The 13,704-nt window shown below is 34.8% G+C and overlaps 2 protein-coding genes across 2 annotated transcripts; both read left to right on the top strand.

Moving 5' to 3' along the window:
* The first annotated feature begins 6,804 nt into the window (after nt 1–6,804).
* On the top strand, nt 6,805–9,662 carry LOC120175368 (2-carboxy-1,4-naphthoquinone phytyltransferase, chloroplastic-like). Its single transcript, XM_039181998.1, has 11 exons — nt 6,805–6,983; nt 7,258–7,507; nt 7,901–8,004; nt 8,087–8,158; nt 8,269–8,407; nt 8,610–8,716; nt 8,800–8,899; nt 8,996–9,034; nt 9,119–9,229; nt 9,349–9,414; nt 9,499–9,662. The coding sequence occupies exons 1-11, from the start codon at nt 6,883–6,885 to the stop codon at nt 9,616–9,618; spliced, it is 1,209 nt and encodes a 402-aa protein (XP_039037929.1). The 5' UTR covers nt 6,805–6,882; the 3' UTR covers nt 9,619–9,662.
* An 870-nt stretch (nt 9,663–10,532) lies between these two features.
* LOC120175379 (14-3-3-like protein GF14 omega) lies at nt 10,533–13,174 on the top strand. Its single transcript, XM_039182008.1, has 4 exons — nt 10,533–11,109; nt 11,776–11,898; nt 12,212–12,328; nt 12,885–13,174. Exons 1-4 carry the CDS (start codon nt 10,624–10,626, stop codon nt 12,942–12,944), a joined length of 786 nt encoding a protein of 261 aa, XP_039037939.1. The 5' UTR covers nt 10,533–10,623; the 3' UTR covers nt 12,945–13,174.
* Nucleotides 13,175–13,704: the final 530 nt, after the last annotated feature.

Raw genomic sequence — 13,704 nt, 5'->3', positions numbered from 1 at the left:
CACTTTGAGGTTTTGGAAGTCTTTGCATGAAGCCTTGGTTACTCAACTAAATTTCAGCATAGCCTTCCACCCACAGACAGATGGTCAGTCCGAACAGACCATTAAGGTTTTGGAGGATATGCTAAGGATGTGCGTGATTAAATTCAAAGGATCATGGGAGAAATACTTACCTTTAGCCAAATTTGCCTATAATAATAGCTATCAAGCAAGCATAAAAATGGCTCCGTACGAAGCATTATATGAAAGAAAGTGCATGACACCATTGAATTGGTTTGAGTTAAGAGACAAAGATATAATTGGCCCTGATTTGATCCAAGATGTGAAAGAAAAAGTGAAGATCATACAAGATAATCTAAAGATAGTTTCGGACCGTCAAAATTCTTACTCAGATTTAAAGAGAAAGGAGATTGAATACCAAGTGGGTGATAAGGTGTTTCTTAAAGTATCACTCTGGAAAAGGTGTTGTGCTTTGGATGAAAAGGAAAGTTAAGTCTGCGATTCATTGGAAACTATGAGATCTTAAAAAGAGTTGGTCCAGTGGCTTATCAGTTGGCATTGCCTCCAAAAATTGACAAGATTCACAATGTTTTCCATGTGTCGATGCTTCGGAAGTATCGATCAGACCCTTCTCTTGTCATCACACTGAGGGAAATCAAGATTCAGCCAGAACTGACATATGAGGAAGAACCAGTGAATAATTTGGCACATGGGATCAAATAACTAAAGAACAATAAAATTTCATTGGTTAAGGTACTTTGGTGTAACCATAAAGTTTAGGAAGTTACTTGGGAACGAGAAGAATATATGAAAAAATGGTTTCCTCACTTGTTTGGATAAGTTATAGACTGAAAATTCAAGGAAAAATTTTCTAAAGGGGGAAGAATTGTAATATCCCAAATTTTGGACTAGTGACTAAAATGTAAAATTCAAAAATTTAGAGACCAAAGTATACAGTTATAAAAGTTTTGAGACTAAAAATGTAAATTTTTAAAAGTTATGTTTTGGGTCTTTAAATGAGAATTTATGCCCAAGAATATAATTTTAGTGGGTTTCAATTTTTGATATGGAGTTTATATAAAAGTCGATTAAAGGATAAAGATTGGTATAATATTCGGATAACCGGATCGAATCAGAAGCTTACAAAAATTTAAAGAAGGTAGTTTTGAGTTATAAAATTATAATGATAATTTTAATAAGTGGAATTTGTTGTAGATTAGTGGAATTTGCAATATGAAGTGGAATAGTGTCATTTAGTGACTAAATTGATTTTTGAAAAATTGGAAGGGCAACGAGGGAAATTGATAAATGGAATTTTTATATTTAAATAATAATATTAAAATGGAGATAAAATGATGACATGGGGTAAATATTAGAATTCATTGATGGCAATTTTGACTTTTGGGCCAAAATGAAATTTTAATTCATTTTCAATTGGTTTTTAAGACACAAATTAGGAGATATTTTACAAAAAAAAAAGTTCAAGACAAATCCTCCCATCTTCTCCAGCTGCCCAAAACCTCCATAGTCAAGGTAAGAAATTTTATTTTTCATTTTTTTATCCATTTTAGTGAGATTTAGGATTAAATTGTGAAATAAGAAAGTGTTATACACTAGTTTCTCTACAAATTAGTATAAGTATTGCATTGTTTCATGTTGAAATGTGAAAAGTGGGTATTTTTTGGACGATAGGGAAGTTGAATTTGATTGAAACTAGGTTTGATTTTGATCTTAGAAGTGTTATGGAATCATATACAAGCTTAAAAGTTATTTAAAAACTACTAAAGGACCAAGTTGTAAGTATTTGGTCATGTATGGGTTTTATGAGAAATATTAATTTTTTTTGTTATGAAAATGGTTAGGAATGATTGGGAATGGATGAAATTGATTTGTAGGTGATGAAATTGAGCTTGAAACAAAGTTGGAGACCATTAGGAGAAATGCTTAAAAGATTAGGCCTAGGTGGAAATAAGTAGGAAAAATTTTGTAAAAATTCCTTTAATGCTTAGAATCGATATAGAAATGATTTAATATGATTGGAATTAAGTTTTGGATCAATTTAGAGTAATGTTAAGCTTAAGGGACCTTTTTGTAAGTTTTATGAAGTTGAAAGATTATTGGGTAATTATTGGGAAATTGAAGTATTATGCTAGAAATTAGTGTTAAAATAGTGAATTGGACTATTTTTGGAAGATGGTGAATGATGAAGAATTAAGTTGGAAGCTTAGGAAAAGTTGGTGATGAAATAGCAAAAATACAAGATTGGCGTATTTGATTTGAAAATATTATTTGAAGTTGGAAATGATGACTAACATGTAATAAAAGTGATGGATAGGAACCAATGGGTGAGATGTTCGAATTATAGGGATTAAATTTAAATAAATGTGTAGTTGTGGGTTAGTTGTGAAATTATGAAAGATAAGTGAATTTTGGTTATGGAATATTAATTTCAAGAACTAAGAAGGGTATTTTGCAAAAGTTGGGATAGAAATTAATTAAGTTGGAGAAATATTGTCGAATATACATTTATTGTGTCTGTGACGTTTTATTTGAATATTTGTTTAATATGTTAGTTAGATACTAACATATGTTTGAAATTTATTTGTCGAATAATTGAATTTTGAAAGATCGCGATCGTAATCGAAGTTTAAGTAAACGAAAAGAGAAGAACGAATTGGATAGCGATTCGAACTTGACAATTCGAGCTATAAGTGAGGCAACAAGCGAGTGCAACTAAACTTTTTTATTGTAGATAATATGACGAAGACTTGCGATGAGTCAACCTCAATCGTTTTTTATAGAAAATGTTTTTAAAATAGTATTTGAACATATATTTTATTAATTTATTTTATTTCATAGCATATGATAACTTTGAGTATGAACTGCACAATATAACATTTATTTTAATTTCATTATATTTGAATGTATGTATGGTTATTTTATATGCAAAATAGTATATGATTTTCAAACAAAACCCAATGTATGAAACTTGAGAGCTAGTGTTACAATTGGCATGCCAAGAGGTAGAGTGTTATTAATCGATCACACAGAGGTACATTTATGAACATCATAGTTACCCGATACATTTATGTATTTGGGATTCATAGTTACAGTGTTTTTGTGTTCTACATTACATGTACATTCACAAGGCACCTATGGTGCATTCACATGCACTAAACGTGCAACATAGTCACAAACAGTTATACTACACTTAGCTAGGGATGGCAAAAAAACCCGAACTCGACGGGGAAAACCGAAAACCAAATTAAACGGGTCGGGGACGGGGATGATAAACGGGGACGGGGACGGGGAAGGGAAAAATGCATTTATTTTAAATGGGGACGGGGACGGGTTTGGTAATCCCCGCCCCGATTACCCGATTACCCGACCCGATAAATATTAAAAATAATTATTTATATATATATATAATATTATTAAATTTAATTTAAATAAACAATATATATTTATATATTTAATTTAAATATATATATATACCCGGCCCGATTCCGGCCCAATACCGACCCAATACCCGGCCCAATACCCGTTTAAATAATCGTTTATGCTAAACGGGGATACCCGTTTCCCCGCGGTTTTCCCCGATTACCCGACGGGGATCCCCGTTTAAATCCCCACGATTTTTTAAACGGGGACGGATACTAATTTTTTAAACGGAGACGAAAATGAAGGGACCAATACCCAGCCCGAACCCGGCTCGTTGCCATCCCTACACTTAGCATAGAACACGTAGTCATAGACTCGCGAACCATATATTCTGATGATAATATACGACCGCATTAATAGCATTTATACTTGGCATTTATAGCATTCACAAGGACTACTTATCTAACCCATGGCCTTCCCTCCACTAGTTTTATTGTTATTTATTATAATTTCAGACAGCATTAATAGCATTTACAAGGACTAACCCATGGCCTTTCATCCACTAGTTTTATTGTTATTTATTATAATTTTCGACTCTTTTGAAAATTCAAAAATGTTATATGATGTTGCAAGGACAAATGTCAATAAATGTGTTTTACCTTTTTTTTTTGTTAATCTAATTTTCCCTTATTCAAAAAAAAAATCTAATTTCCCCCGTTAAATTTAGTTATATAACTTTTAGTAAGATTACATGTTTTGTGTATTAAAGATGTACACATGTTTTATTTAAAAGCATTTTTCTTAATAAAATTTTAACGAAATATATTATCTTTAATGGACATTCGAGAGGAAGTGTTATAAATATTTATTAGTTTTTGTATGTTCGTTATGCTTATAACTTTGGATCTTGAGTTTTTTTGACAAATCCTAAATCTAATCTTAATCCTATTTAGAGAAAAGGGAAATTCTTGAGGAAGAAAGGTGCGTTTGGTTCACGGAATGTAAGATTATCAGTGAGAATGTAAGATTACCAGAGAATAGGATTACTGGGAATGTTGTATTTTGTGTTTGGTTGGTTTAGTAGGAATGTAAGATTACCGTGTTTGGTTAAATGAATAAAAGATTATTATAATGTATATTTGACCAAATTGTCCTTATTATATATTTATTTTTTAACAAGTTGGAAAATATTTATATATTTTCTTTAAAAATTTAAATCATAAAATTTATATAATATTTTTTACAAAATTAAAAATATAAAAAGGTTTAATGAAAGGGTAAAATTTTATTTTAACCCCTGAACTTCATATAAAATTTTAATTATAGATTTTTTTTGTAAATCTAAAATAGTTTAAGGATAAATTTATAATTTAACCTTCGTAGAATTTTTATTATTCAATGGTAAAATAATGATATTTTTAAGAATTTTTTTAAGGATATTTTAGTCCAAAACGCCGGTAATCCAACAATACCTAAGGGAATGGAGGTAATGACATTTCCGGTAATATACCCCTAAAAATCCACTATTGGTAATCTTACATTACCAGGAATGAGATTCCCGGCTAACCAAACGGGGAATGTGGATTTCATTCCCATGGGAATCTCACATTCCTCTATCCAAACGCCCCCTAGGGTGCTTTTGGTTCAACAAAATTTTTAATAAAATTAACCTTTGAATAAATGGAACAAATTAAACTAAACATCAGTACATGGAACCCTAAAAACTTCAAATTTCTATAAATTTTAAATATTTTATTTTTATTTATTAAATTAATATTTGATGGACCGACGGTACATTCGAAAACAATCACGAACCTTCATTTCCTCTACAAAAGAAGGAAACCCATCAATGGCCATGAAAGTTAGAAACGTTGACATGCACAAACGCCATCAGTGAACCTCTAGCCTGCAGAAACAAAGGCTCAAAATTGTTGAAATCAATCTGATGATTACAAGTGTTGGAATCAAATTCATATGTGTTCATTTACGAACCCGAATCGATCCATAGTCCATCCCGATGTGGCTAAACACAGTACCAAGGGCAACAGCTAATGCTGCAATATAGATGCCTAGACGCATCCAATAGTAGTCAAGATCTCGAGACATGTTAATGAAAGATGTTTTAGAAGGACATGGCACTGTGTGAAGAACGTAGACTGTCTGCTGTTTTTCTCCAATGCTCCACCACCAAACAGACACCATAATCCCACATCGAACACAAATTATAGTGCCTCTCGATCGATCCATTTTAGATCTATTGAGAGAAAACAATGAGCTTCTATTGACCAACCCGTTTGCATACCCTAGCTCAACATCCTTGTTAAAGGAGAAAATCATATAAGATATTTCACGAACATTTATAAATATAGTAAAGAGTTTGATATCTTTTAAATAAAGTCTCGGTTTCGAATGTTAAGAATGAGAAAAGAGACCATGAGAGAGTTACTTGATTGAACTTCATGGAACATACGTGATTTAAGGAATTTTGCTTGCTAAGGTATCAAGAAGTGTGGACTTCCCACAACCGTAAGGACCCATTATTACCAGGAGCTCACCGGGGCAGGCGTAGCCGGTTAAGCTCCGATGGATCGATCTTCCTCTGGCAACCGTTACTCTATGGTATCCGGTTAAGCTGAGTTTCGAAAAAACTTGAATTCGAAATATTCGCAGACTTAACTCGATTGAAGTTCGAACCAGAGGCGGACCCAGGAGCCTTCGTCAGGCGTTGCAAGAGCCCCAGGGGTGGCACTTTTGAGGGGTGACACTTGGATTAGAGGTGGTACTTGTGGAGGGGTTGCTTGGGATACCCCGGGCACCATGGAGGTCCACCCCTGGATGAGGGGTTGCCCGGGATACCCCGGGCTCCATGGAGGTCCGCCCCTGGTTCGAACTCAAGTTCAGTTCATACTCGAATATGAATTTCAAGTACATAAAAACTTTATGTTGTATTTTTTAAAAGAAAAATAACATATAAATATTATTTTATTAATAAATTAATTTTAAAAATTAATTTACTCGCGAGTTCTTCAAGTTGTATATCAATTAGTTAATTTCGACTCGTTAAGAAACTCAAGTATAATTCGTCGAGTCGATTTAATTTGAGTATTTACAGAACTTTAACGCAAACTCGGAAACTAAATTTATTATTATATTAATTTATATTATATAAAACTGAAAGGGTTAAGTGCTCTCTTTAAAATCGACACGTCGGTATTGCTCTTCCTATTTTGAAGGACACATTTGTCAAATTTTAAAACTAAGAGGCCTTGAGAGGGATTTTTACCTATTTTAATAGATAAGATTCTGAGCAAAGATGGTGTCGGTTTTCTGTTGATTTTTCAAGCCATACCCAGAAAATCGAAGCAACACTACCAAAAATGAACTCCTAAGTCACTGGTGTGTTCGTCTTCTTTCTTTTTTTCCTCAAGCTTTTTGAATTCCATTGTTAGTTTCCTGTATCCCTGCTGATGAGATAGCTAACTGTATTCCCTTGGTCATCGAGATATGTTGCCGCCATTGACGACGGCTACGCCTGCCTCCTCGTGCCTGGCGTCAGGTGGAGCGATACGCCGTGAATACTTCACCAAGCATTGTCACATTTCCAGGTGGGTTTTTGTTTTCAATTATAATGATGCCATATTCAGACAAGATTTTATGTAAGAAGATTCGAACTTAGAAAGATATATTAAAAATTTTGATAGAATACGAAATTATAAAATTTTAGGATATGTAAAATTAGATCATCGATATAGGAAGTACTCGTGCTCCACCCCTCGGTCCATCCCTGGCGATATTGTTCATAAAGTCATCTTTCTTGTTGGTTCGAATTGTCTGAGTCTCTCGATTTCGATTTAGTCTGGAATTAGATTTTTCCCTCAGGTCTTGTGGAGGATCATGTTTCCCAAAAACTTCAAGATGTTCATTGCATTTCAATTTCAATGGTCGAACTTGTTCCCGAATCGGAAGAGTGAAGACCAGGTGCCTGCACCACCAACAACATATAGTTCCCAACATTACATCAGACATTTCAGATGGCACCCGCCAAGAGCACAATGATGTCTTGAAAGCAACCTTGATATGGAGGGCGATTAAGTTGCCGATTTACTCGGTGGCTCTGGTTCCTTTGACTGTGAGTTATTTTGACTCATGGAAGTTTTGACATAAAGAAATTGTTTTTCTGTGGATAATCCATCTGTTAGTTCTACATAGACTTCTAATATACACCGAGGTCATACCTTTGATACTTTGTCGTGTTTAAAGCAATTGGGCGCTATTCTGTAACTAATAGAAACAGCTACATATCATGTAGGACAAGGTATGGATTTGCTAATAGTAAAACTATGATTGATGATATTGGATAATGGTCTAGATGCAGAATCGGCTTGACCCCTTAGTTCTAGTGCAATCTCAAACAGATCTTTTCCTTCTACGGGATAAAAGAATGTTCGATAATTCACTAATGTGCGTCTGTTCAATCTTTGCAATAACTTTTTGTGCATTATTTGTTTATAATTTTGAGCAGGTAGGTGGTGCAGCTGCTTATTTGCAGACAGGCTTGTTTTCAGCTAGGCGCTATATCGTGCTCTTGGTATCTTCAGTTCTTATCATTACTTGGCTCAATCTAAGGTGAGTTACGGAGGTTACAAACTAGTTACCGGAGCAATCTTTAGGCTGCTAATTAGAATATTTATGTTTTGTGCATGTGCAGCAATGATGTCTACGATTTTGATACCGGAGCAGACAAGAACAAAAAGGAATCGGTAGTAAATTTGGTTGGCAGGTAACTTTATTCTTTGCTTATTGCAAATGTTTGTTTCTTCTGTTGTATCTCCACTAGCTTTTCCAGCCATCTGATGAAAAAGACACTATTCTGTATTGTACTCGGGAAAGCCGCTCAGAACCCCTTATTGCTGCCTACTTGTCGCTTGCCATTGGCTTTATCGGGCTGTCTTGGGTATCTGTAGATGCAGGAAGCATGCGTTCATTGATCCTACTCGCTTTTGCAATCTTTTGTGGTTATGCTTATCAGGTACAGTGAATCTAATTGGAATCATTGATACAAACAATTTGCAACTATTTTTATCATGTGATGGGTATGCATGATGAGTGTATCAGGCATGACATGTCATTTATCTACAGTAGGAGTAATGTTTTTTCAACGATCACTTCTATCCAGATACCGTAAAATTCATGTGATTCTAATGCATACTTAGCTTTGGAATCCATTGCAGTGCCCACCATTCCGATTAAGTTACCAAGGATTGGGAGAGCCTTTGTGCTTTGCAGCTTTTGGCCCGTTTGCTACCACTGCTTTCTACCTGTTGCTTGGCAGCACAAGGTTGCTGACCCGAAACTAGTGCAGAATTTCTAGATTTCAGTTTTTTATTCCTTCAATACATTAATTTCGGGTATTCTTGGCAGCGGGACAATCTTCCTCCCCTTGACACGCACGGTGCTTTCATCATCACTACTCGTAGGTTTGACAACTAGCCTTATTCTGTTTTGTAGCCATTTCCATCAGGTTAATATTTCTCGCTCTTTTCAACTCTTCTATGTTAGAGTATTCACATTTTCACCTTAGGTTTTATATGAATGACATGAATGTTGTTTATGTCAGGTTGAAGAAGATATAGCCGTCGGGAAAATGTCACCTTTGGTGGGTACACTCAATCAACTGTCGTACTCCTTTCCTCATCGCAGAGGCAGAAAAGGAATAATTTTTTTACTACTACAATTGCAGGTAAAGATGGGCACTGAGAGAGGTTCAATGGTTGTCAAAGGAGCGGTCTTCGCACTCTATTCTCTTTTATTTGTTCTCGGTCTATTCAGAACCCTTCCAATAACTTGCATTGTAAGTAAAAAGTTAAACTCGGTTGAAGGAAATGCAATTAATCTATCTGATGCTAAAAATAGTTCATGGTTCATCAATATGATTAATGCAACCGTCGTGTTTGTCTTCGATTTCACCAGGTTCTTTGTGCCCTGACCTTACCTATAGGGAAACTGGTAGTTAACTTTGTCAAAGAGAACCACGAGGTAAGCTGTAAACTTGCACGTCAACTCGATCTCGATGTCGATAACGAAGATTACCTCAAAGGTGATTGTAATTATTTGTTGCAGGACAAAGGGAAGATCTTCATGGCAAAATATTACAGTGTGAGATTGCATGCTTTATTTGGAGCTGCAATGACTGCAGGGCTTGTTTCAGCTAGGATACTAGGCAAACCAGTCGGCGTATAACACTACAAGATGTTCAGACGACACTCCGTCGTGTACCAGAACTTCGAAAGCAATCTAAGCCGGAACGGAAGACTTCGAAGCGGCAGATCGCTCGAACATTCTATTTGCTAAACTCTCACTGGTAACGTCGATGGCGGTACCAACCTCTGGATTTTTGGAGCTTTACTGACCTTGCCTTCTAAATTTTAAATTATCCCCAAAATTTCGAAATGCTCTAATTAAGTTCTAAAGTATTAGTGTTATATTTGATCAGATCATTTTTTTCAGTCTACATATTAGTTTAAGCATTGAATCTAACATGTCATGAGAGAAGGCAGTGCCATATTTTTTTTTATATATAAAAAAGTATTTTTTTTCCTAACATTTTAAAGCTTAAGGACCTATTTGAAATATGGGTCATGATTTAGGGAAGTCGGATAAAATTAACCCGTTCTAAATTATATATTATTAACTTCTTCATGATATTAAAGTATATTAGAAGCTACTATATTATGGTTAAATAATTATTTTAATCATTAAATTTATTAAAGTTATATAAATGATAAAGGAAAAGTACACAAATAGTTTTTCGACTATAAGATATTATTTTATTAAATCTTTAAACTATTAAAAGTTGAAGGATCATTTTGTAACTTTTAATAATTAAGAGATTCAAAAAAATAATACTCTATAATTAGAGTAACATTTTATAACTTTTAATAGTCAATAGACTAATAAAATAGTAGCCTATAGTTGAGGGACTGTTTGTGTACTTTACCCGATGATAATTGTAATATTATTGAGAAAAATACAATTTAACGAATAGTTTTTTAAAATTTTGAAAGCGTGGTATCCAAAATTATTTATGTATATTTTAAGGACCTATGGTATATTTTACGCTTTTTTACCTTAAAATTCCAATAAATCCCCTTCGGTTACATCAACACTCATTTCTCCACAACTGAAAGAATCGCTCAAATCATTTCAATTTCCTTATCCAACCAAAACCTCTGAACCAAGAAAATCATGGCCACCCCATCCGCACGTGACGAGAGCGTCTACCTGGCGAAACTCGCCGAGCAAGCCGAGCGCTACGAGGAGATGGTCAAGTTCATGGAGAACGTCGTCTCCGCCGTCCCCGCCCCCGACGAACTCACAGTCGAGGAGCGGAACCTCCTCTCCGTCGCCTACAAGAACGTGATCGGCGCTCGTCGTGCCTCCTGGCGGATCGTTTCTTCTATCGAGCAGAAGGAGGAAGGACGCGGCAACACCGATCACGTTTCCGTCATCCGTGACTACAGGGCCAAGATCGAGGCGGAATTGTGCGAGATTTGCGCCGGAATCCTGAAGCTCCTCGAGGAGAACCTCGTTCCGGCCGCCGGGACCGGTGATTCCAAGGTATTTTACCTGAAGATGAAGGGAGATTACCATAGGTACTTGGCTGAGTTCAAGACTGGCGATGACCGGAAAGTGGCTGCAGAGTACACGCTCGCTGCCTATAAATCTGCTCAGGTTTGTGGTTATTTCATCATTTTCTTTTCGATCTTGTGCATTTCTCTCCTTTGATTTGCTTTATTTCTAGGGTTTGATTAATATATGATGAGTATCTTAAATGTCCAAATTAATTAAAATTCTTCTTGGTGTTGTACTGGAAAGGTCGTATAAAATCAACGAAGGTCACAATTTAAAACATCAAAAGAAATTTAAATCTACGAGGAAGAAGCATAAAAAACACTATATAAATTTAATCCCATCACGCATCGCTCATGTCTAATCTGCATAGCTGAATTTCTTGTTAAAGCAAATATAATAATTGTTATGCCCTTTAGTTAGCCCCCAACGATCTAAATTTCAAAATCATTTTGGTGGCTTGTGTTAACTAAATTATTACAGGGAAATAATACTATTAGCTCCTTCACTTTAGTTAGCCTTTTTTGTTCAGGTCACAAATTGATGCAATTTCTGTTTATGTAGACGGTAGACCTTTTGACTGCTATTCTCCTTTCTTTAAAGTTTGCAATCGATTTGGATCTGAAGACATTATTATTATTTGCACTTGCACAGTTTTACATTTGAATAGATGTTTCCCTCTGCCAAAGTGATTGTGACTTGTGTTTTGTCCATAATCTGGGTTCCTTGTAATGTTATCTGCATACTTTTGTTCTGTATTCTTTGTAGGACATTGCGACTGCCGAGCTGTCCCCAACCCATCCTATCCGATTAGGATTGGCTTTGAACTTTTCCGTCTTCTACTATGAGATCTTGAACTCTCCTGATCGCGCTTGCACTCTTGCAAAACAGGTAGGATAATGGGACTTCTGAATTTTAGTTTAGGCTCTGCTTGGTATGAAGGATGGAAATCTTTTAATCTATTCGTTAAGCTACAAAGTAAGAAAGTGGTTATGAATCTTAACTATATAGTTGAGTAACAAATTTTCCATCCTTCCTACCAATCAAAGCCTTAATCTCTATATTCATCTTATTCTAAAATGTCGGTGAGGTTTTGTGGTCCGTTTTGATTAGTGTTACAAATCCTCTTTTGGTTCTTCCTTTGGAGTGCCAAATTACTTGTATTCAAGTTCTATTAGTCGACATCTTTTGTTTCTTTTCACAGGCTTTTGATGAAGCCATCGCGGAGCTGGATACTCTTGGAGAGGATTCATACAAGGACAGCACTTTAATCATGCAGCTTCTCCGTGATAACCTCACTTTGTGGACCTCAGATATGCAGGTCTGACCCCACACATTTCTCTCTCCTTTTGACCTTTATGTTCTGCCTTTTATAAACCCTGTTTTGTAATTATTTTTGGGTAAAATACATAAATGGTCCCCGATTATAGTTTATTATTTTATTATTAAGTCTCTTGACTATTAAAAGTTATAAAATAATCCTTTGACTATAGAATGTTACTTTCTTAAGTCCTTCAACTATTAAAATTTACAAAATGATCACTCGACTATTCATTATACTCTAAACCCGTCTTTTCTGTTAGAAAATTAACGGTTGTCTAAGTTTGATGTTAACATGATGACTGAGATATGATAATCGTTTGAGATTTTTGGATCATATTTTATCATATCACAGTCATTATTATTAACGTTTAGCTCATAATATTGACATTTTTAACGAAAAATGAGAGTTTATAACATAATGAATGGTTGGGTGATCATTTTGTAACTTTTAATAGTCAATGGATTTAATAAAATAATATTCTATAATCGAGGGATCATTTGTATACTTTACCCTTATACTTTTAACTACTAATATGTTATTTTATCTATTTTAGGATGATGGGACTGACGAGATCAAAGAAGCTCCCAAACACGAGGAAGAGAAACAAGCCTGAAGTCGCTAATCTTCACGGTACTGTTTCACTTCTCTGGTCGTTTTTGTATGGGGAAGTCGCTTGGTCGGTCCTACTTTCACCTTCAATTACTCGTTTTCTTTAGCAGAACATGCCTCGATTTTAGTAATTCACTGGTTATTTGTTCCAAGTTGAATCTTTCTAATTGCTGCGAGGTCGTATGCACACTTTCTTGATTGTTTTTCTATATAATAAGGGAGCTGGTTAAGATATTTCCTAAGGTTTGTAATATGCTTTCATTGAACTCTCCGTTTGATATTTTATGGTGCTTTGTTGTTTTACCATTTTGATTATGCTTCGTCTAAGGGTGAACGTTCGGTCGGGTCAAATTTTTTTGAAATATTCGAGTTGACAAAGTTTTATTTTATAATTCAAATTTTATCTGAAATTTTTTAAGTCGGATTTATAAAATTTGAGTTGAGGTGTTAAAGTTTTTAAAATTGTGGTCTAATGTTACTCATCCGTTTATTCTCTTTGCCTAAGTTTTTAAAATTAAAGTTAAGAGAAGGATTCCCGTTGATAATAATGCCCGACCCCTCCGGAGTCGGCCGTCTCCATCCATGACCGTGATTAAGGAGGGACATAAGAATTTATGTTAATGGAACAAATTTAAACTTAAGGCGAGTAAACTCAAATTTGTAAAATTTTAAAGAGAGAAAATAAATTTTAATAAAAAATCTAAAATATATAATAATATTTTTTTGAGTTATTCGATTTAATGAGTCTTATTTTATAACTCAAA

Source organism: Hibiscus syriacus, unplaced genomic scaffold, assembly GCF_006381635.1.
Source record: "Hibiscus syriacus cultivar Baekdansim isolate YM2019G1 unplaced genomic scaffold, ASM638163v2 tig00112206_pilon, whole genome shotgun sequence".
NCBI classification, from domain to species: domain Eukaryota; kingdom Viridiplantae; phylum Streptophyta; class Magnoliopsida; order Malvales; family Malvaceae; genus Hibiscus; species Hibiscus syriacus.
The sequence above is the reverse complement of the archived record's forward strand: the minus strand, read 5'-3'. Positions and strand labels throughout refer to the sequence as shown.

Coding starts and splice junctions, on each gene's coding strand:
- LOC120175368 (XM_039181998.1), top strand. CDS start 6,883: ATGTTGCCGCCATTGACGACGGCTACGCCTGCCTCCTCGTGCCTGGCG. Junction 7,508..7,900: donor TGGCTCTGGTTCCTTTGACT/GTGAGTTATTTT, acceptor AATTTTGAGCAG/GTAGGTGGTGCAGCTGCTTA. Junction 8,717..8,799: donor CTGTTGCTTGGCAGCACAAG/GTTGCTGACCCG, acceptor TATTCTTGGCAG/CGGGACAATCTTCCTCCCCT.
- LOC120175379 (XM_039182008.1), top strand. CDS start 10,624: ATGGCCACCCCATCCGCACGTGACGAGAGCGTCTACCTGGCGAAACTC. Junction 11,110..11,775: donor CTGCCTATAAATCTGCTCAG/GTTTGTGGTTAT, acceptor TATTCTTTGTAG/GACATTGCGACTGCCGAGCT. Junction 12,329..12,884: donor TGTGGACCTCAGATATGCAG/GTCTGACCCCAC, acceptor TATCTATTTTAG/GATGATGGGACTGACGAGAT.